At 39.1% G+C, this 25007-nt stretch overlaps 2 protein-coding genes across 12 annotated transcripts in view; one reads left to right on the top strand and one right to left on the bottom strand.

The window, feature by feature from the left end:
- Window positions 1–1755, bottom strand: part of cpdp (CPD photolyase) — a 33770-nt gene extending 32015 nt beyond the window's left edge. For 2 of the 11 annotated variants that reach the window (XM_087239108.1, XM_087239114.1), the window contains exons 1-2: window positions 1611–1749; window positions 1215–1507 (exon numbers count right to left, since the gene is read on the bottom strand). In XM_087239108.1, the coding sequence (XP_087095234.1) occupies window positions 1215–1467 (253 nt within the window). In that variant the 5' untranslated portion in view covers window positions 1468–1507; window positions 1611–1749. 11 annotated transcript variants of the gene reach the window in all.
- The window catches only part of LOC147837035 (uncharacterized), a 200652-nt gene that overhangs the window by 128433 nt on the left and 47212 nt on the right, over window positions 1–25007 (top strand). The window lies entirely within an intron of this gene.

Below are 25007 nucleotides of genomic sequence, written 5' to 3'. Positions count from 1 at the left end.
TGCATTTATGCATATTAATTTACTTGTGCAAAAAGGAAGTTTTGCATTTGCAGATCAGTTGACGTGTGTGTATAAATTGACTTTTTGTTTGTGTCTATACTGCCGGCTTCGTTTGAATTTTGAGACTTTCTTTTTGTGGTTTTAAAGCTTTTCGGGAATCAAACACAAACAACGTTATATTATAAAGCCACAAGGTTCTTATTTAATGTGTACACATCTACCTACCGATTTGAGAAATACACATTTTATTTTTAGAATTAATAAACAGATGTATTTTTTTTATTTTACACAGATTTTACACTGTAAAAGAATTATTTGAACAGTTTAAAGTGGATAAAGAAAACTCTTAGAATTTTTTAACAAATCAGCCAGATTTCTATTTAAACTGAAAAAATGGGACTTTAACAGAGTGTGTTTGTGTTGCTGTCTTTATTACAGATGAAGTTGGTATGCACTTGTCAGCATTTATCAAATAATGATGAGATTTTAAGTCAATTTTATTTTTATTTATTTTTAAGAGATAGTAAATTAAACTGGGGGTGTTTTACTGTGGTTGTTTTCAGTGGAAAGCTGATTCAAAAACACATTCATATTATTCACATTCTATTGCTCGGTTCTCTGCCATTTTTTTCTATAAAACATTTCGTTCATAAACATAAAACATTTATGTTTATATATTATTCAAATTAAATTAAATATAATAATGTCGATTGTGACTTTTACTAATATGATTATAAAACTTTACAAAGCAAAATACACCAAAAAGACACAATTTTAATTCAGTATTATTACATTAAGAAACTATTTGTAACATTATAAATTAAAAAGTAAGTACAAATATCAAATTAAATCCACCTAGTAGGTTGCAGTAGGACATGGTCTTGAGGTCTTAATTCATTCAAATGTAGAAACTTAACAAAACATTAATGGGTCAGTAAATAATAAATGATGAAACTGATTGCACATAGATGACATACTAGCTAATATGAGATTATTTAATAAACAATTTTACTCATGCTGGAACATTTACATAGAACAGATAATATAAATTCATATTCATAGCAGGATCAAGTAAAATAAATCTATTATTGGGGAAATTAGCTGTATTTACTAACTAAATTTTCCGGAGAAAAATCTGTTTATCCAAAACTAAAAATATACCGCGTATTTGAAAGGCAGAAGTAAAGTGATGTCATTGTGAAAAGTCTACTTACCTTGAATTCTTTGATCGCGGGACATCCAGTATAGTACTCCTTGTGAGCTCTGTTTGACCTTCTGCGTGTCTGACAAATAACGAAGGCGCTTTTTGTTGAACTCGCATCCCTGCGCTGCTCTGCGGAGTTCAGCCACTTCCTTCAACAGCCAGCCGCTCTCTTTGCCTTTTTCTCCGGTGAGCTTTGGCTGTTTTCCGCCAGCACTGATCGTCGACTTCATTTGCCGCTTCAGATTGTTCTTGTTTGCAGACATGTTGGTGGTCAGGTCTCTGATAGAACGAAAGATCAGCACTCTTTAATAAAGACCGAGAAACACATTACAGGAAGTAAGCAACAGAGACAACAACAAGGCTGCTTAACAACGATGGACTACGAAAAAAAGATCGTTAAACACACCGTTACCTAATATGAAACATATAATGACGTGATGCCCTGAACTCATGAAACTAATTACTCTTTTTGAAGGGTTTACTTTCACTGCATGCAGCGAAGCGTGCGTGCACTTCTCATCAGTCTGAGGAGCAGCTGGTTTTGTAACAGTTCTCTTCATCAGCCAATGGCTGTAAAGGGCGGGTCTTGCGAGCGTGGCTTGTTACCCAATGTTTTTTGTTTTGTTTTGATTGTGTTAAACACACACACATAAATAAATAAATATATAAATATATATATATATATTTACACACAGTTTTAAAACAAGCTTTTGCTGTTCATATAGGCTCCATTTATTTAATTAAAAATACAGTACAAATTGTAAAATTGTGAAATGTTATTACACTATAAAATAACTGTTCAAAAGCAGTTCATAATTTAATACTTTATTCCATTTTAATGATGAATTTTCAGCTTCATTTCTCGAGTCTTCAGAGTCACATCTTTCTTTAAAATTACTCTAATAATAATTATTAGTGTTACTATTAATATTATTATTAATGGTAATAGTAATAAAAGCAACAATGGCTGGAGTAATAATTTAATTTCAAACTACATAAATAAGTAATAAATAAAATAATTATTTAACAATTTAACTATTTTTTTAATAAAAATAAAAATAAAATTAATAATTAAAAAACCTGCACCCAATCTTTTGACTAGTAGCGCACACACAAACACACACACACACACACACACACACACACACACACACACACACATATATATATGTTCTAGCAGTTCTTGTTGTCGACCGCTAGAGGTCGCAGTTGTTTTATTATTGCACCTGTTGGGCGCAAGGAAAGTGTGTGTGTATTGCTGTGCATAGACGGTGCTTGTCTTGATGTTTGGCTCGTGGCTGTGAGTAAAAAGCAACCTGATCGCAGTCCTGTCTCAGTGTGATTCTTCATACCAAGTTACCACATTTTGGTGACGAGGATAAAACTGGTAATCGCGTGAGTGACTGTTTTATATGAGAGAGTGACAGAGAAAGAAAAATGACAACTATTGGGACTGTAGCGGCATTTGATGAGAAAACACAGTCATGGGAAGAATACTGTGAGATTCTGGACAATTTCTTTGAAGCAAATAGCATTGAAGATGCTGAGAAGCAAAGAGCTATTCTCCTGAGTGTGGTGGGTGCCAAAACTTACATTTTAATTCGTAATTTGCTCAGCCCTGACAAACCTAAATCTAAATCTTATGCTCAGTTGATGGACTTGTTAAAGAACCATTTCAACCCAAAGCCTAGTGAGATATTTCAGCGTTTCAAATTTGACTCACGATCAAGGAGGGCAGATGAAACAGTTACTGACTTTGTGGCTGAGCTGCGCAAATTGGCTCAGGATTTTAATTATGGGGAAATGCTGCAACAGATGCTGAGAGACAGGCTGGTATCCAGAGTAAATGATGAACGCATTCAAAGAGGATTGTTATCAGAACAAAATCTGACCTTTGATACTGCGCTGAAATTAGCACTCTCGATGGAGGCAGCGGACAAAAATGCACAGGACCTGCGAAATAACACAGCTGCAAAGTGTCATAAAATGTTTAGTAAAGCAGACAACAAAGCGAGCTGTGATGAGGAAATGCAAGCCAGTGCAGCAAGTAAGCTCTGTTTCAGATGCAAGGAAACAAGTCACACTGCCACTGTTTGTTGATTTAAAACAGAAAAATGTCACTCATGCAAAAAAATTGGCCACATTTCGCGGGCTAGTGGAAGTAAAGACAAAATGGCCAGTAGAGGGAGAGGAAGTAGCGATAAAACTAGCTCCATTCAAAGGCACCGTGCATATAAAGTAGCAGAAAGTGACAGCGATGATTCTGTGGACACATTTACACTGGGTTGCATTAAGGAATACATATAGAATGTGTAGCGTACAGTCCACAGATAAAATTTCTTATTGATTTTATCACGGTCTGGTTTTGGTCGACAGAAGGGTTTACGACTCCTGGCTCCAAGAAGTCTGGATTTTCGTGACAGCTTAAGTTGTTCAGGGGGACTGGAGAGATAAGCAGGAAAACTTCAAAGACATTCCTGCCCAAATACACACACACACACACACACCCCCACGAGGCTGTTCCGACAGAAAGAAAATGAACTCATCAAATTCTGAACCAGCACAAAACCAATGTGTTATGTTTTGTAAACTTTGTATCTCATTTCTGACTTTTCTTACCTGTGTAACCTCTCTTATAACCTGTATGCATGTTCCATTTAGGCCTTTGTAAAGCATAAATATTGTAAGGGTATGAAAAATTAGGTTGATGTACTTTAAACCCCCCCATGTTTGGTACCGATGGGTTTCTGCTGTCATTTTACAAAACATGATGCATAGAGCAAGACCATAACTCGCATTGCTTTATTCTTTAAAGCCCTGTATTAAATGCCTGTCCGCATGCTTTAGGCGGACACTCAAATTTGCATACGAGCAGCCCCGAGACAAAGGAAGGTTCGCGCGCAAACTTTCCCCTGAAATCATTGGTCAGAATGCTGTACGGGTTGTCACGTGACCCGCAGGTATGAGCAGACCTTCTGCCCAAACATCTGGGCAGAAAGAGAATGTCTTAAAAAGAACATCATTGACGGTGGCCCTCGTGAAACACGGCTCTTCACAGCCGCATGGACTTTCCTGCCACGTTTTCTTTATTTTCCGGCAAAGTAAACTCAGTTTAAAGTTTGCGATCGTGTTCGTCCGAACTGCATTACAAACTCCACGCATCAAGAAGGACATCAAAGGAGTTTTCATCATGACGGAAGAGAGACGCATAAGAGAGACCTCCAGACATGAACGACCAGGTGATTTTAGTTATGCGATTAAGCTGTGCCCCTTTTATCAAAAAGGTGTTTGTTATAGTCTCGGTGGTCCTTAATGGTGCGTGTGGAACTGAAAGTTTTGTCACTCTTTTATCTGAAATCTGAATTTCCTCGCTTTACTATTTCTCTTTGTTGCTACACGTTCTATTGACCCGATATCTCCACGTGGTTTACCTTTTGTTTTGTGTTTAATGTATGTTTGTGCGTTTGTTTGTTCGTTACGTCTGACTAGTCAATAAATTCCATTATAATCAAATGAATTGTATTGTTTGCCTCACGAGAAAATGTCACTGGAATACAGATTCCCCTGCCTAGCTATTATAAGTTGTTTAAAACTTTTGAATGATTAATCTACTTCAAAAGTAGTAGCAATTAAATTCCCTTTTTCTAAATGAATAGATTACCGTGTCCGCTCGGAAGAGCGGCGGCTCTGCTTGTGTTCGTTTGGTCAAATTAACAATAAATTGATCCGGAATATTAATGATTAATAATAATTCGTTATTGTTGATAAATAATATTCATAATCTGGGAATCCGCTCGGTCGCGCGAGCATGATCATTTACAATCATATGTTTGTTTGATCAAATTGACTGAAGCTTAAGCCGGAATATTAATAATTAAGAATAAACCGTTATTGTTGATTTATTAATATTCATAAAATTAGCTAATTTCATGTTACAAATGTGAACATCCAAAATCTAGCTAAAGTACATCCATATACAGTTGACATGCAAATGGATGGACACACAGTGAAGCTAGAAATAGACACTGGATGTAGTCTTACGGTCTTAAATGAGGAGACATTCAAGGCACTGAGAAAAAGTGGGAAAAACACAAAAGTAAGCAGCACTGGAATTAAGTTGAAATGTTTCTCCAGAGGCAGTGCCTAGATTTTTTCGCCCCAGATCAGTGCCCTATGCAATGCGTACAAAAGTCGATGAGGAGTTAATTCGTCTACAAAAGGAAAATGTAATCCGTCCTGTAAAGTACTCGGAGTGGGCTGCACCAGTAGTTCCGATTCTGAAAACTGATGGTTCCATAAGGCTCTGTGCTGACTATAAATTGACCGTAAATCAAGAAGCATCCTTGGAGCAGTACCCCATATCTCGTCTGGAGGATCTGTGCAGCACCTTGTCAGGAGCAAAAAGTTCTCCAAATTGGACCTGAGTCATGCCTACCAGCAGGTGATGGTTAACGAGGAATCTCAGAAGTTTTTGACAATAAATACACAGTGAGGTCTGTTTACGTATCAGCGGTTACCTTTTGGAGTGGCTTCTGCTCCTGCTATGTTTCAAAGAATAATGGAGGGATTGGTACAGGGAATCCCCAAAGTAGCCGTTTATTTGGACGACATCTTAATAACAGGTGTGGACACAGCAGACCACTTAGAAAACCTGGGGGCAGTGCTGCAAAGACTGGCAGAGTCAGGGTTGAGACCCAAAAGAAAGAAGTTTATGTTCTTGCAAGATGATGTGGAGTATCTTGGACACAGAGTGAACAAGCATGGCCTTCAGCCGGTGGAAAAAAAGGTGAAGGCTATAGTTGAGGCCCCATCTCCATCTACTGTGTCAGAATTGAAGGCCTACTTGGAGTTATTAAACTATTATGGTAAATTTCTCCCAAATCTAGCAACGTGCCTAGTCCTACTGTATGAGCTATTGAAAAAAGGCAAGTGCTGGGAGTGGACAGCAGAACAGGAAGAGGCTTTTCAGCATTCTAAGAAGTTACTACAATCTGCGAGTGTTCTGGTACATTATTCAGCAGAAAAAGGACTGGTACTGGCTTGTGATGCATTCCCCTATGGATTAGGGGCTGTGTTATCACACAGATTAGCGGATGGAAGTGAACGACCCCTAAGTTTCATGTCACGCACACTGTTAGAGGCTGAAAAAAGATACTGACAGCTGGATAAAGAGGGGCTTGCAGTAGTTTTTGGAATACAGAAATTCCACAAATACCTGTGTGGGAGGTCCTTTACCATCTGCACTGTCCACAAACCACTGATTTCACTTTTTAATGAGAAGAAGACCATTCCTCAGATGGGCTCGCCACGAATACAGAGGTGGGCCGTGCTTCTGAGTGCCTATGATTACACCATAGTTTTCAAGCCGGGCAAAACAAATGTTTGTGCTGATGCTTTAAGCAGGCTTCCCATCAAGGATGACGAGACAGGGGAGAAGAATTCGGAACAGGTCCTCATGCTGGACATATTGGGGGAGGCACCAGTTGAGGCACCTCAAATTAGACGCTGGACCTCTCGGGATGTCATGATGTCCAGAGTTCGTGAATACATCTTGAGTGGATGGCCAAAAGTGGTGGATCCTGAGTTACAGCCTTTCTATCAGAGGAAAAAGGAGCTAAGTGTCAGGGCTGGCTGTGTAGTGTGGGGAGCTAGAGGTGTTGTGGGACAGTGTGGGAAAGCACCTGCTGTGGCCCCTTTACATCCATGGGAGTGGCCAACAACTCCCTGGTCCAGAATCCATGTTGACTATGCTGGCCCATTTTAGGGAAAGATGTTTCTGATTGTTGTAGACTCTCATTCAAAGTGGATGGATGTTTACCCGACCACTACAGCCACCTCCCAGACCACTATAGAGAAACTTAGACAGAGTTTCAGTGTATTCGGACTGCCTTGCATGTTAGTATCAGACAACGGACCTTGTTTTACAAGTGCAGATTTTGCTTCATTCATGAAAAGGAATGGAATTCAGCACATCAGAACAGCCCCTTCACCCTTCTTCGAATGGCTTAGCAGAAAGAGCTGTGCAGACTTTCAAAAATGGTCTTAAGAAAATGCAAGGAGAAACATTAGAGACCAGAGTGAGTAGGTTTCTGTTTAATTATAGGATGATGATGTCAAGGCAGTTAAGATCAACTTTTGATTTGCTTTCACCAGACCTGGCAACCAAAGTACAAAAGAAACAGTTGAGACAGAAAGAAGAGCATGACAACAGCACAGACCTGCTGACCTTTTCAGAGGGTGATGCTGTGAATGTGAGAAATTATTGCTACGGCCCACAGTGGGTCCCGGCTGTGGTTGAGAAATGCACGGGCCCACTGTCTTATACTGTCTTGACAGGATCGGGACAGACATGGAGAATACATGTTGATCAGCTCCGCAAGAAACACATATACACTGTTCCCAAGTCCACAACGATTCAGGATTTACCAGTCATCGAAGAAGGAATTAGGCCTCCAGTTAGCAGTGTTCCAGTTGAGTCGGCTGGATGGAACAAGCCGTTGCCGGTGTCACAGGAAGAGCCAGATGCCGCGGCTGAACAGTTACCAAAACCATAAAAGGTAGCTGCTCAGGTACCATTCATAAGGAAGTCAGCCAGAGAAAAACATGAACAAGGTTATCTAAAAGACTTTGTTAGATAAGTCAGAGTTGTTTGGTACAATACAAGGTACATTTTCTTTTTTTTCTATCTTTTCTTTTCATTTTTGTTATTTTTTGACTTTTAAGGGGGAAGAAGTGTAGTAGACTAAGTACAGTTCTAGCAGTTCCTGTTGTCGACCGCTAGAGGTTGCAGTTGTTTTATTATTGCACCTGTTGGGCGGAAGGAAAGTGTGTGTGTATTGCTGTGCATAGACGGTGCTCGTCTTGATGTTTGACTCACGGCTGTGAGTAAAAAGCAAAGCAACCTGATCGCAGTCCTGTCTCAGTGTGATTCTTCATGCCAAGTTACCACATACATATATATATATATATATATATATATATATATATATATATATATATTAGGGATGTGCGGAGCAGCCGATATTTGTATTTGTATTTGTTGAGAGGGGAAAAGTATTTGTATTTGTATTCGAGTAAAATTCAAAATGGCGCAAAAATATATATTTTTTCTATAACACTTCTAATTTACGTTATAGTGAAAGTATTGTTTAATTATACCCATTATATAAATTACAGATATGCAATATTGGCTGTTGTTTTTGAACATGTGACAAGAAATGTCATTGAAAAGAAAATAACATAGAAACCATTATCTCATCCATGGTTAAACCAACAACTAATAAAATACCATTGTGAATATTATGAACCCCACCACCGTTCTTGTTGAAGGACACTGAATAGACAGAATAAAAACAAATAATACTTCAAAAAACTGTTCTTCTTCTGAAAGAACTTCTTTCCAATGCACAGAATTCCAAAAACTAAAATTAGCTAAATAAATTTAAATAAAACCCTGCCTGGGAGATCTGGCAGAACAAAAGTATTCTATATAATACTAAAAGATACAACCCTGCTATTATTATCTGCCTGCCACAAAACAGACACAAAGTTTTTTTTTTTTAATACTTTTTTATGTTTGAAACTGACTTGCTGGGGCAGAATGTGGCTGTGTTGATGGTTTGGTGCTTGTGGAGGATTTAGCAGAACATAGCTGTGCTGATTGAGGGGATTGATGCTTGTGGGGGGTTCACAGACAGTATCAGGAGAGGATGCTTTTCGGGTGCATGTGATAATACATTACATAGAAGGTTGCGCGGTGGCACAGTGAGTAGCACTGTCGCCTCACAGCAAGAAGGTTGCTGGTTCGAGCCTCGACTGGGTTCTCCCCATGTTGGCGTGGGTTTCCTCCGGGTGCTCCGGTTTCCCCCACAGTCTAAACACATGCAATATAGGTGAATTGGGTAAGCTAAATTTTCCCTATTGTATGTGTGTGAAAGAGAGTATATGGATGTTTCCCAGTGCTGGGTAGCAGCTGGAAGGGCAGCCACTGCGTAAAACATATGCTGGATAAATTGGTGGTTCATTCCACCGTGGCAACCCCAGATTGATAAAGAGACTAAGCCGTAAAGAAAATGAATGATTATGCATAGAAGATGTTGACAGATGTTTAATATCTCTGCCCCTGTTGATTTCACTTTTGCACACATTATACAGTATCAGTTTGTTTCATCTGCAGCACCACTGACTGTAAAATGCTTCCACACAGAACCTGAAGTTTTATTTTTTTTACTGGTGGAGGACCAAGAAATGGCTCAGCAGCACTCTCACTCTTTTTCATGGTGCCCAAATGTATTTGAGGAGTTTCAAGTTAATAAAAATTGACGGGAAGCTATGCTAAGGTTAACTAGCCTATAGCATATATCTTGCTGTCTGCAAAAGACGTACCATATAACTCCCATAAGTGCATACTATTCGACACAACTGCACAAGCATCGTTTTAACCTTTATAAACGAACGTTAACATTACTCTGTCAACAGTCTATTGTCTAAATTACCGCGCTAACAGAGCTAACGTTGCGTAAACAGAGAGCACCCGATTGCAAACTCCAAAAATGCAGCGTAATGGAAAATGCCGAACAAACTACGCTACAAGTTTTTAAACTGCATCTGGAACCCAATTAAGGTACAAAAATCTATTTAACAAAAATAGTGATGCAGAGAAGTATTTTTTTTTTGCTCAGCCTTCTCTGTCTGCTGCTGTGGAGAAGCTTGCGCCAGAGACCTTTTACCTCCGCCCCGCCCTCCGACTGAGCGTCTCTCTCTCTCTCTCTCTCTCTCTCTCACGCACTGTGGTCTCAGGAGGAAACACAGCTTTTTAATATAATGCTCTTCTTGCTCCCGAATACAAATAATTTTTCAAGTATTTGTTCGAAATAAGTATTCGTAAAAACACGCTATTCGTGCCTTTCCGAATACCGTATTCGGGTTCGGCTCCACCCTTAATATATATATATATATATATATATATATATATATATATATATATATATATATATATATATATATATATATATAAATATATATATATATACAGATCGCATTAGACTTTGTCATTGTCCGTCATTTTGACGGAGAGGGTTGTAAAAATTCCGTCATAACCTATTATTGACCGTCAATTAATTTGCCTATTTTCTAATCGCTTTTTCATTCATATTTTAATAATGAACTTGCACGACAAGCATAAAGACTAAATTATTTATTCATTTATTTAACAAATGAACGATAACTCATATCTGCCTTACCTCATATCTTCCTCGTGCGTCGACCTCAACTAGGTGCTGTGCGTAATCAAACGCATCAAGAGAGACTGATGCAGAGGCAGGTGTCATTAAATTCTGTGTCTTTGCCTCGGAAAGTCGACTTCTCCTGACAGTTTTAAATTTGTTCTGGAGGCTGAAGCCGCGTTCTGCTGCCACACTGGAGAGTCCTTGCCAGAAGTGGCCCAGACTCTACAGCCAGACTCGGGCCAGACATGGTTAACAGGAATCGGGGCTTTACAGCCGCATCACAAAGGCATGTGCAGGAGCGAGCTGCGGGCCATACTCGGCCCGGATAACATTTGCCGATGCTGAGTCGGAGCCGGAGGCGCTGAAATGCAGCCGAGCTCGGGCCGATTACTACCTCCTTTCTGGGTAGTGCCACTTCAGACCGCGTTTTGTAGTTAGGAAACATTTCTCCTAAGGAAGTGATCAGAAGTTTGCTGGATTTTCTGAATGGGTCAATATCACCATAGAGTGCCTTTGACAGAAGAAAATTTCTTAAAGACAGTGTTCAAGTTTTTTGTTAAACCACATGTTTAGTCTTTTAGGAAGACTTTAAACCTAAACAATTGCTGGTTGGTCCAGCTATTGGACCTTTAATAAAACAATTATAAGCAAAAACATTTTGACCAACTTGCAAAATATGTCCATCCTGTCAGGGACAAATGGATACAGAAAGCAAATATTTCTGACAGTGTTATCATTCTAAAAAATACACCTTTGGAAAATATTTCTGTTGCTTCTCTTATATATATATATATATTTTTTTTTAATTAGAAAGAACTTCAAAACCTTTGGAAACAACTAAAAACTATGTTCTGCTATTAGAGTTCTGCCCGAGTTACATACCATTTAAAGTAAAAAATAAGATAGGAAACATATCTGACCAGAATTTATCCAAAACCAATTTATACTTAAATGTTCCTAAAAGAACAAATGCTAAAGATTGTCATTTGTATTAAGACATTTTATTTTTTTCAGTTAAATGCATATGACAGGGTGGACAATAGGCTCGTTTGAGGTGCGCCTCGCCTTGGCTGCATTGTAAACGAGAGCAGGCGTGTGCAGTAAGAGAAGGGCTCAAAAATTACATCAGAAGTCGGACACCTGCTGAATCTCGCTGTTTAGCCACCTGGAAACGTCACCAGTGGCGGAGATCTCGTTCGCATTTTTTACCGCAGACGAATTACCTCATGAAAAAATACTATGGTGATTTATAGTAAATATTATTGCATTTTGAATATGTATTTTCAGTATTGGGTTATGTTTATAGTTGTTGTGATACCAGAGCAACTATAAAATTTAAATAGGCTATTTTATAACATGGTTCAAAAGCACTACAGTATACATTATAGTATTTTTAATGTGGGAGTGGATGTAATAGAAATATCACAGTTTTTACAAAAAAAAAATGTTCAGAATTACAGAAGATGAACAGCTCACTAACTAAAAGGGTGTATTTAAAATATAATTCTGGGTAACGCTTTCTTTTACAACCCGCAAAGTACCGCGTAAGTACAGTGAAATTACAGTGTACTTTTCTGTACGTACTGTGTAAGTATAATGAACGTATGTGTAGGTATAAGGGAACAAACCATAATGTTTGGGTAATAAGGGGGTAACAACCAGATGTTCATCACGAAAATTACCGCGTAAGTATAGTGAAATAACGGTGTACTTTTCTGTACGTATAGTGTAAGTATAAATAACGTTTACTTCGGTATAAGGGAACAAACTGTAATGCTTGGGTAATAAGGGGGTAACCAGATATTCAGCATGAAAAGTACCGCATAAGTACAATGAAATAATGTTGTACTTTTCTTTAAATTGCAAAAGAACAAACCATAATGTATGCGTAATAGGGGAGTAACAATAAGATATTCATCACGCAAAGAACCGCGTAAGTATATTACGTTTACGATGTACTTTTCTTCAAGTATTGTATACATGAAGAATTATGCAAGGATGGCAACAACCTATTGCTATCTGCAAATGTACTGTACATGCACCTGCGTGAGTACATTAGTACTCTTATTCAGTGCTTGGGTTTTATATGGGGTGTTTAATGAATAAAAGGTTTACAGCCTGTGAAATTATGAACCCTTATTGTATACTGTATGTATTTTAAATCTGCAATTCAATATAAAATATATTTTCATACACTACTTACCTTATGTTTACTCGTCGATCTCACCAAAGCCATCAATATCTCCATAACTCACTATCAACAAATAACTGCATGACATAGGCCTACCGTCAGGATTCAATGTAGATTAAAACAGGCTCGCATCTTTACTGCTGTTTGCACAGGGGGGCTAACTGTTGCATTTCAGTAAATGTATAGCTGGTGCTTTATAGAAAAATGTAGTAATTTGGTCTTCAATCAATAAAAACTGTTGCTGTAGTTTACTCTGTTCTTGGTGTTTACGTATACACTAGTGTGTTAAAGTTCAGCTTCTTCCCTCTTTGTTCCCTGTAGTTAAAGGGTGAATACAGTATTTGTTCCCTCCTTGTTCCCTGTACTTACAGGGTAAATACCACATTTGAGGGTTGTAAATTAAAGTGAAGCACTGTTCCTCCCTTGTTCCCTGTACCTACAGGGTAAATACCACATTTGAGGGTTGTAAATTAAAGTGAAGCACTGTTCCTCCCTTGTTCCCTGTACTTACAGGGTAAATACCACATTTGAGGGTTGTAAATTAAAGTGAAGCACTGTTCCTCCCTTGTTCCCTGTACTTACAGGGTAAATACCACATTTGAGGGTTGTAAATTAAAGTGAAGCACTGTTCCTCCCTTGTTCCCTGTACTTACAGGGTAAATACCACATTTGAGGGTTGTAAATTAAAGTGAAGCACTGTTCCTCCCTTGTTACCTGTACTTACAGGGTAAATACCACATTTGAGGGTTGTAAATTAAAGTGAAGCTTTGTTCCTCCCTTGTTACCTGTACTTACAGGGTAAATACCACATTTGAGGGTTGTAAATTAAAGTGAAGCATTGTTCCTCCCTTGTTACCTGTAGTTAAAGGGCAAAAAAATACAACATTTGTTCCCTCCTTGTTCCCTTTAGTTTACAATGTAAAATCTTGAAGGCGGTAAAATAAATATACAAACACACAATACATTTCTTCTTTACTTTGTAACCTTTATTTTAATAAATAAGCATTTTAAAACACTTCATCTTAATCAAACATTGTCTTGTCTATCATTGCCTATACTCATTCATTTTCTCTTCGGCTTTGTCCTTTTGTTAATCTGGGGTCGCCACAGTGGAATGAACCACCAACTTATCCAGCATATGTTTTACGCAGTGGATGCCCTTCCAGCTGCAACCCATCTATGGGAAACATCGATACACACCCATTCACACTCATACACTACGGACAATTTAGTCTACCCAATTCACCTGTACCGTATGTCTTTGGACTGTGAGGGAAACCGGAGCACCCGGAGGAAACCCACGCGAACGCAGGAAGAACTCCACGTAGAAACGCCAACTAACCCAGCCGGGACTCAAACCAACAACCTTCTTGCTGTGAGGAAACAGCAATACCTACTGTGCCACTGTGTTGCCACTCAGCTGCAACCCATCACTGGGAAACATCCATACACACTCATTTACACACATACACTACGGACAATTTTAGCTTACCCAATGTCACCACATATTATTGGACTTGTGGGAGCACCCGGATGAAACCCACGCTAACATGGGGAGAACATGCAAACTCCACACAGAAATGCCAACTGACCCAGCCGAGGCTCGAACCAGCGACCTTCTTGCTGTAAGGCGATTGTGCTACCCACTGCGCCTGCCTATACTCAAACTGCAAAATAACACATTATTTCCTTCCCCCTTTTTTTCTGACATCTCTTGCTTGGCTTCCTCTTCTGCTCTTCTCAGCTTCCACTGAGGACTCTGATGGTGAGTGGCTGATAAAATCCCATGGGTCTTGCTGCTCGGATTAATAAAGGGACTACGCCGAAAAGAAAATGAATGAAAAAAAAAAAAAAAAAAAAAATATATATATATATATATATATATATATATATATATATATATATATATATATATATATATATATATATATATCCCCAAAATGAATGTGAGCCTGAAGTGGCCCACCTGTACAATGGAAAAGGGGGGCCAAAGATTTCAAAGATTCCAATTCATATATGGGCCATTGAAGGCAAAGATTTGGCACTTATGACAAAATGTAAGCTGAATGTGAGCCTAATGTGGCCCATGTAGAAAATGGTTCAAATGATGGAGGACAAATGAGGGCCACAATTGACAAAAATGTGGCCTAGTCATTCAAGAGTAATCTGGGTCTAAACCTGAAGTGGCTCACATGTGTAAGTGCAAATGTGGCCCAGTTGTCTTAGGACATGTGTGGGCCCTTTTTGGCAAATATTTGCCACAGTAAGCTCTTGCTAATGTTGCAGTGAGCCTAATTTGGCCCCGCAAAAAAACCTATGGCAAATGTGGCCCAGTTAATTTAAAACATATGTGGGCCACTTTTGGCAAATATTCAGCACTGTGAGGTATGGCTAATGTGGATTTAAGTCTATAGTGAGCCAGAGAAGATATGGCAAATGTGGCCCAGTTATCCTAAAACAAATGTTGGCCTCTTTTGGCAAATATTTGGCACAATAAGCTCTGGTAATGTGACTGTGAGCCTAAAGCGGCACAGAAAAGATATGGCAAATGTGGCCTAGTTATCTTAAAACATACGTGGACCACATTTGGCAAATATTCGGTACAGTAAGAGGTCATAAAAGGGGTAATAATTATAGGAATTAAACCAAAGCTCTTTTACATGGCAGATATGAGTAGAAATATACACTGTAAAATTTTTCATTGTAAATTTATAGAATAATACTGGCAGCTGGGTTGTCAGCCACATACTGTTTTAACAGTCCACTCCTGTAGTTTACATTCACAATATATTACTGTTAAAATAAATTTTTCATTCATTTATTTTCTTTTTGGCTTAGTCTCTTTATTAATCCGGGGTCTTCACAGTGGAATGAACCGCCAACTTATCCAGCACATGTTTTACGCAGCGGATGTCCTTCCAGCCGCAACCCATCTCTGGGAAACATCCATAGGGTGCTTTCACATCTGTAGTTCGCTTCATTTGGTCCGGACCAAGGGCAATAAATGATACATTGTTGCATTTTCTGCCGTCTTTGGATTGTTTTCACACCACACTGTTGGCTTTGGTCCAAACCAGTTGAAACAAACCAAAATGCAGTCATCTGACAAAATCCACATCTCTCATAGGCCAGATGTTGTTGAACGTATTTCCTTAACTGCTTATTGATTGGTTAAAATTCACGTGCGGGAAAATGCCAATGAACTCCCGCAAGTAAACAAAACCTACAAAAACAAAGTGTCGTTTTTACTCTGGAGGGACGACTGCGCTGACTGATTGTATGCCTGCTTAAGACAAACTATACATTGTTAGTATACAGTGTTAGTTTTATTAAAATATATCGAGCCGAAAGTAAACAGCGTATTCTTCTCCCTCCTCATTCATAAACAGCGGGACTCGCTGCTGAAGCAGGCAGGACAGACAGCTTTACACTCTGTCATTCATAATCTTTCGCTGTTGTATTGGAGTCAAAAGAATATATTAAAGTAGAATGTTCTTTTAACAGTCCCGATATGTTTAATCTTTTTTCCAGTCATTTCTCTTCAGCAAATTAGATTTTTTTTTTAAAGCTACTTGACTCTTTTAAAACCGAAAACAGTTCCCGTCAATCAGTGTTTTTCCATAAGATATGTCATGAATGTGTTTTGTCCACAAGATGCCACTGCAGTTTGCCAGCTACTCCCAGCAAACTAGTGGCTTAGAACTACATTTCCATACATTCTTTCGTGCACACACCCGGTCTGTCATTTACACTGATTGCAATCACAGCTGTCTCTGTTTCCCCGTTGATTACCTGGACTTTATATTAAACCATTCCATCTCTGTTTGTTCGTTTGTCGTTTGTTTATATCGGTATGTTTGTTCCTGATTCCAGTCTGTATCCTGTTATTCTTGTTAAGATCTAGTTCGAGTTTTATCTGTTTGAGTTCCTGGTTTGATTGTTTTGTTTGTTACTTTGCACTTTGTATTTTTGTCACCTTCTCTGCACAATAATATATTAAACTGCACTTGGATTTTACTCCCGTTTTTTTGTTTCTGTTTTGATCATGCTAACGTGACAGAACGACGAACTCTCCATGAATCCAGCAGATGATGTTATTGTGCGCATCAAGCAATGTTACCGCTCAATTGAGTGTTACATTAAGGAGTTTCTGGAGCTAGCCCCAAAGAGCTCTTACAGTGACTTACTTCTAATGATGTTCTTTCGGTGGTGACTGTTGGAACCAGTCCGTTCCTTAATGCCACCATAAGAGGAGGACTGGAACCTTTATCGGTTCATTGAGGCGGCTCTTTAGATCTCCGGCTCTCCCCTTTCTGTTACTTCGAAGGAGGAGAACCCTCAGGAGGGAGGCCTGAGTGGTGAGCAACAGAGAGGGATATTTTCGGGGCCAGCAGTTCTATCTAAGGGAAGGAGGAGAGAGCCTGGGTTGGAGTTGCGGACTTACCCGCATCGGGCTGTCCGAAGACCACCCTTTTCTGAGCCTCTGGAGACACTCCTAGAGCTGTGTGAAACTCCAGTGTCTGCTCCAGTTCCACAATGCCCGCCAGTGTCGGCTCCAGCTCCAAAACATGCTCCCTCTTCTGATGACAACACCCTTCCTCTTACTCAAACCACCAGACGAAGGAGGCACAGGAAGAGGACTGTACATACCTCAGAGAGCCCGCCAGTGTCAGCTCCAGCCCCAGAGCGCCCGCCAGTGTCGGCTCCAGCCCCAGAGCGCCCGCCAGTGTCAGCTTCAGCCCCAGAGCGCCCGCCAGTGTCGGCTCCAGCCCCAGAGCGCCCGCCAGTGTCGGCTCCAGCCCCAGAGCGCCCGCCAGTGTCGGCTCCAGCCCCAGAGCGCCCGCCAGTGTCGGCTCCAGCCCCAGAGCGCCCGCCAGTGTTGGCTCCAGCCCCAGAGCGCCAGCCAGTGTCGGCTCCAGCCCCAGAGCGCAGTATAGTGCCGGTTCCAGTTCGGCTCCTGTCTTTACCGGCGCCACCCAGGCTGCTCGCCCTGCCAGCGCCACCCAGCCTCCTCGCCCTGCCGGTCCCAGCCCGGCTCCTGGCATTACCAACGCCATCCAGACGTCTTGCCCTGCCGGCACCTCCCAGACGTCTTGCCCTGCCAGCCCCAGTCCGGCTCCATGCCCTGCCGGTTCCAGTCCGGCTCTTTACTCTGCCGACCCTACCCGGGCTCCTTGCTCTGCCGACTCCAGTCCAGCTGCCTCCAGTCTCGCCGGCTCCAGCCCAGCTGCCTCCAGTCTCGCCGGCTCCAGCCCAGCTGCCTTCAGTCCCGCCGGCTCCAGTCCAGCTGCCTCCAGTCCCGCCGGCTCCAGTCCAGCTGCCTCCAATCCCGCCAGCTCCAGTCCAGGTGCCTCCAGTCCCGTCGGCTCCAGTCCAGCTGCCTCCAGTCCCGCCGGCTCCTGTCCAGTGGTCTCTCCAGCCGGCTCTCCTAAAACCCCTGCCTTGTGTCTCCTACGGGATCGTCCATGGGTCATCCCTCCCGCTCCTCCCTGGTGGTCATTCCCACTACTTGGGACGGATTCTCTGGCTACACCCTGGCTTTCTGCCAGGGCACCTGACCCACAGAACCCACCTTGGTTTGCCCCTCCCATCCCTCCCCTTGTTTCCTTCTCCGCTCCGCCCCCCCGAGACTGTTCTAAGAGCATCTGGTAGCCGCTCTTTAGAGAGGGGGTAATGTCATGACTGTGTTTTGTCCACAAGATGCCACTGTAGTTCGCCAGCTACTCCCAGCAAAGTTCCTGGTTTGTTTGTTTTGTTTATTACTTTGCACTTTGTAGTTTGTATTTTTGTCACCTTCTCTGCACAGTAATACATTAAACTGCACTTGGATTCTACTCCCGTTTTTTTGTTTCTGTTTTGATCATGCTAACGTGACAAGATATACCTTTGTGAATGTTTTATTTAATGAGTAAAATCTATAAATTGCTTTTTAATTTATTCTTTTCAAAGCAGCACCTGGATGCAAATTTATCCTCATATGTGGCATGAAAGCGATGTATGCAATCAATTTAGCCACATTTCCACTATCGGGCCAGTGCGAGCAAGGGCTTTTATCGGGCCAGGCTGGGCCAATTGCCCGGATGGTTAAGCAGTGAGGCCGAAATCATGTCGCATTTCCCCTGTCGGGCTAGTAGCTCACAGCGCGTCGCAAACCCTGCCCCCAGAACATGCCCCGAATCAAACATCACACAACCCGCCCACTTCAATGGGAATCAGGCAGATAAAGCACACCGCATCATCACGAAACTATCAAAATTAGGACAACCAAAACAAACAAATGACACGTTACTGTACAGCAGTAAAATGTATGTCTATACGCACATACCTGTGTGTTCTCATTCATCATATTCATTTACTATTTACTATATTCATCGAAATCCAGTGGTCTTGCCGTTAATAACTGGATATAAAATGCATTTTATAACATTCTCAGTTAGACAGACGCTGTCCAACATTCATCCCAAATGCTCCGGAGACAACTGAAACATGAACTTTTCCCTATAGGCTTTTATAGACACTTAATAGGTGATTCCCTTTATTTAAAGATGTTGCTTATTATATCTTTTTTATTTTTTTTATTTTTATTATTAGAATATGCAAAAATCATACAAATACAAGAAAAAAAATCAACAATTAACAAATACAAAGCAACGAAACAAAAAAAAAAAAACTATTTATTTTCAATGATTCCAACACAACCCACACATACCTGGTTCAAATCTCTAGACTCAATTATAACACAATTCTACTGGAAAAACAAGACCCCAAGAATTAAATTGACAACCCTACAGAAACCAAAAACACAAGGAGGATTAGAAGCACCACATTTTTACAACTATTTTTTGGCAAATCAGCTTCAAAACATACACAAATGGATTAAACCTAACTCATCAGAATACACATGGCAAGACATTGAACAATCAATATGCAAAGATATTAACATTTCAGAATTACCCTTTCACAGTCAATCAATCAAGAAACATCACTGTTTTAAAATGCCGACAATAGAAGCAACTCTGACAGCCTGGTGGAAATTCCATCAGGTCACAAATTCCCTACTCACACCATCTAAATACACCCCAATTTGGAATAACCTTGATTTCCTAGCCAACAAGAAGCCACTTAACTTTCGCACATGGGCAGCCAAAGGAATCACATAACTTCAACATATCTTTATTAATAATAATCTGGCACCATTTCCCCATATAGCCCAGACATACAGCATTGGGAGTAATTGCTTTTTGGAATATTTACAAATCAAATCATCAATTAAATCAAACCAATCAATCAATCTAGACCTTCCACCTCAAATCTCAGAGTTTATTAATATATCTCCCTCCAAAAAATTGCTCTCCCAAATATACAAAATGATATCAAAATCAGACAATGCATTAGTTCTACCAACCACTAAATGGCAAACAGACTTATCTATTAATCCTAATGCTGCATTCTGGACTCAAATTTGCAAAAACACATTTTCCATGACTAAAAATGCTAACTTACAACTTATACAGTACAAAGTACTTCACAGATCACATTTAACTGGGCAGATAATATTTAAAATGGGTTTCACGTCAGAAATATGTTCACATTGCACACAAAACACCCCAGACACATATCTTCATGCCTTATGGCATTGCACTTCAGTCAAATCATTTTGGGTAAAGGTTACTGACTCACTCTCCAACTTAATGGGTTGTCACATCCCACTGTGTCCCTCCCTCTGCATATTAGGTGACATATCCACAATCAATATAAATAATACAAATGGTCAGTTTCTGCTGGTGGCTCTAACTATCGCAAAGAAAACTATCCTCATGAACTGGAAATCAAGAAATACCATTCACATCTCATACTGGAAAAACTTATTAACAGAATACATCTCCATTGAAGATCCTCTTTGCCTGAAGCCATTCCCTAACAACACCTTCATCTTTACATAAACAAGAGGGGAGGGGAGAGAGGGGGTCAGAAGAAAAGGAAGAAGAAAAAAAATCTAATATTAAATCTAATTTAAAATAAATAAATCAATTGTGTAGGGTCCAGCCAGTTGGTCCAATGACGGTATCCACTGGTGGATGAAGGTTCACTGCATGTTCGGTCTTTCCAGTGCACAATGTTGATCTATATTAAACTTAGCTCATATCTGACTCCAATTTTAGTATGAGGTGGTTTAGAATATTAATATATTTATCCTCGTTTTATCTGACTCCAATAATAAAACATTGAGAAGGTTATTTTGTTTCCTTTTACATTATTTTAGATTATGATTGAATATTCTTTTAATTTGTTATTACACCTTATTCTCATTTACTCAGATTCCTATAGCATCCAGAGTCTTGCACGGGCAGGGTATACAATCTCTTAATACAAGCTTGTCAGTCTTGGTCATTAAACAGAGGCCATTAACCACTCTCCTAAGAAGGCAGAACTCTACTTACTCAATTTAGGAGATTTTGATGTGGTCCCCATAGATCTGTTATCTACTTAATCAAGACAAAGTATTTTAATAATAATCGCACAGGATTATAAGTTTGTAGATGAAGGCCTAAATATCCACATTTATTTTAGTTTCAACAATATTTTGTTGTTCTAAATAGAAAACACATAGTTGGCCTTTTGCAGTCTACGTATACATGAAATAATGCCAATTTGCTAGTCGGATCTCTAACAACATTGTATAACGTGCCACGCTGGAACAATGCAGTAAAGTTTATTATTGCCTCTAGGTAACCAGGCTTTTAGTCCCATTGCTATTAAGCAATTTGGGAAGAATTTAACTATGAGATCTTTCGTGCCTCTGTTTCATTTAACATGTAATAATTTACATCTTAGTTGAAGAAAGATGTTTTGTGAAATCACAAAGCCTCCTACAATGCTGAATCCATTGATAAGATCAGCTGTGGATAATTGTTATTCTGATGACTGATCAAAGACTTTTTCAGAGGGCTCACTGCAGGTGAGGTGTTTGCACCACAGGGGTTCTTGCTTTGAGATGCAAGATGGAAGACTTTTGGCCTCTCAGGTTATGGCCTAACCTTTTGTCGCCCTCATTTGTATTTGTTTGATGTGGACTGGATCTGGAGCGTTCTTTGTTATTGGTCAGCCTAAGATGAGAACAAAAGCAGAGAGAACCATAGTTAATTTTAGAATTTTTATCAGTTTCAAATTCAATCATGTGGAATTAATGTTCTGGAAGCCACATGATGTTGTTGGTCAGATCTGAATTGCTGTTGTTGATTTCAGCATATTGTGAGTGTGTAACACCTGAAACTGCTCTCTCTGTTGAGTTTACACAGTCTGCTGTATTCTGAGCATTATCTCCCAGTTCCGCTTGGGACATTTTTCTGAATCAATCAATGATTTTTCACTAATTTCAGTTCACAATCTAATGGGCCGATACCCATAGTTCATTTTTTGCTCTCATTAACAGTCAGATCTGTTGGCAGAAATCATTTCACCCTTTTGGTGTTCTCTGCTTAACGGTTGTCATTTTATGGTGTGACTCACAGATTCTTAGATCTTTTGACCCATAAAAACTTTGGTAACTCTGAATGTTATCATATCCATCCCCCTTTCATTATTTTTCTGGTGAGTTTAACTCTCTGATCAAATTTTAATTGTAGGTGGTGTTTTTCATCGAGGATTTTATTGGTTTACAATCAGTTATGCACTGTTAACCCTTACTGTAGATCATGCAGTAAATAACTGTAAAATAGCCAGTGTTTTGCTGTATTAAAAGGAAACATTATTTTACTGTAAAAGGAGCAGGATTTGTATGAAATTTTGTAGTGCAAAGAATAAATTACAGTAATTTACTTTATGTACCCATTACAGATAGTTACTGTGATAATAAATGGTAAATTACTGCTCAACCATTATTACCCCATGTACTGCTTTATGTTGCTATATATATATATATATATATATATATATATATATATATATATATATATATATATATATATATATATACTGTTCAGTTTTGGTATGTGTATGGTCAGTATTGAGAAGAAAGTGAGACAATGCATTGATGATAAGCTAAATTTCTCTGCAGCCATCTCTGTGTTTTCTTTGGTTCCTTTTATGTTTTTAACATTGAGTATCAGGAGTCAACCAATGTCAATGTCACAGAGCTAATTAAAAGGTAAAGATATCGACGAGATGCATTTAAAGGCAAAAATATTCACACAGAGCAACCAAATTATCACAATCATTTTTATAACTTCGTTTACTTTTCTATAATTAATTTAATTTGCCTAGTTTAGCCTATAGTTAAGATTTTAAATTGCACTTTAAGCTGAATATTAGTATTTTGCTAAATAACTAGTAAAAATGTGTTATTTAAAAAATATGTTAAACAGCACGTACATACATTTTCGCAGAGACTCAATGAATTTGTTTGGAAAACTTCAAATGAAGTTGGTAAAAATGGCATTAACAGTATAGTATAAAGACTTTCCTAAATAAATGTATTAATCAGGTTATTTGTTTTTTGTTATTATTATTACTACAGGTTTGGAACAACATGAGGATCAGATTATTTATTTATTTTTTATTTTTTTGCTTTGGATGAGGTTTGTATATTGTTTGTATATTATTGTTTTTATTCAATGATATGTGCATGATTGTGATAAATGTAGGCAATTCCTTTGAAAATATGCTATGTACCAAGGATGTCAAACTCCTGGAGGGCCGCAGCCCAGCAGAATTTAGTTCCAGCCCTGCTTCAACACACTACCTTTAGATTTAGTTTGATCAGGTGTGTTTAATTAGTATAACTGCACTGTTACTCTGTAGATTGTGCAGTAAATAACTGCAAAATAGCCAGTGTTTTGCTGTAATAAAAGAAAACATTTATTATTTATTAACACATTATTTTACTGTGAAAGGAGTAGACTTTGTATGAAATTGTGTAGTGCAAATAATTAATTCCAATAAATTCTCTAATGGTTTATGTTGCGATTTATAGAGACGTGCATTTTAAAGGCAGAAAATAATGATTTAGGCATCACCATACACTCCCACAGGCTGTCCGTCTTATTCTAAACACAAAGGTGTTAGAAATAGTTTTCAGAAAATGCTGGCCCTTTAAGGGAGCCAGGTGTTTGATTTGTTTACTGCTGAGTGTGCTCTATTCTCTGTCCATCAATTCAGCTGTAGAGTCTGATATGTTTTAGGCTTTAAATAAGAATCTATAATGAGTAAGTAAAATGTGTTCAAATGTTTTTGAGGGTTTCTAAAATAAGGCTGCGTTTTAAGTTATATTGTTGTTATCTTGAACTGTGTACTTGAAAGCTACATTGTTAGCTAGTTAGCCTCTCCTCATATAACTTCTTACATTACTTTTGTTTAAGTATTTATTGGATAATGCATACTGCCATAATGTACAGATGCTAACAGTTGTATGTATCTTTCTGGCAACTAAGCCAAAATTAAATTCCTTCATCTCAGTAAGGTAACTTGTGCACATCGTCACAGGGAATCACAAAAACCATCCACACACAAAAGCTCCACTATCCGGTCCCAGGTTGTGAGTTTGTTGCTAAGTATTTTTCAGAGCAGTGTTTCCACCTATGAATTTATATTAGAAACAATAATAAAGTTTGTTGTCATGAGATAATTATAACAATAAAAGATTGGATCCTTTGGTTTTTCGGTGTTGCCAACTTTATTTTTTATAATTACTTTAAACTTTTTATTGAGATTTAACACAGTTTTTAATTATTTAAAACTTTAAACTTTAAAATAATTATGTTGTGTTTTTTGCTGTTCATTTGCTGATCTACCTTCCTGCAGATTTTAGTTGCTATTCATTTCAAACACACCTAAACCAATTAATTAGGACCTGAACACCACTTGATAATTACAGGCAGGTGTGTTTGATATGGGTAGCAACTGAAATCTGCAGGAAGGTAGATATCCAGGAACAGGATTGAGCACCACTGCTGTATACCATGGGGGTCAAACTCCAAGTTCCTGGAGAACTGCAGGGCAGCAGAGTTTAGTACCCACCCTGCTTCAACATTACCTGTAGATTTCTAACAAGCCTTAATTAGTTTGATCAGGTGTGTTTAATTAGAGTTACAGCTTAAAGTCCCGGTCACACTGCACTTTTCTCCCTATAGACTTCCATTCATACGCATGTGAGTACTGCAGACCTGGAATGATAGCTCATGCGACAAATTTCATAATTCGCAGCATTGGAAAGTTCAAGCTTGGAGAACGCTGACATGCGAAATCACATCATGTGATTGCTTGATACCAATCAAAGATCAGAACATGACCTCTCTGGCTTGCTTTTTCAATCTCTAATTATTTTGTTTAATTCCACTACTCGCTTTGTTTAATTCCACTTCGCAGTGCAGTATGACAGAATTTTGCT

The sequence above is a fragment of the Danio rerio genome, chromosome 2, assembly GCF_052040795.2.
Source record: "Danio rerio strain M-AB ecotype USA chromosome 2, GRCz13ab, whole genome shotgun sequence".
Taxonomy (NCBI): domain Eukaryota; kingdom Metazoa; phylum Chordata; class Actinopteri; order Cypriniformes; family Danionidae; genus Danio; species Danio rerio.
The sequence above is the reverse complement of the archived record's forward strand: the minus strand, read 5'-3'. Positions and strand labels throughout refer to the sequence as shown.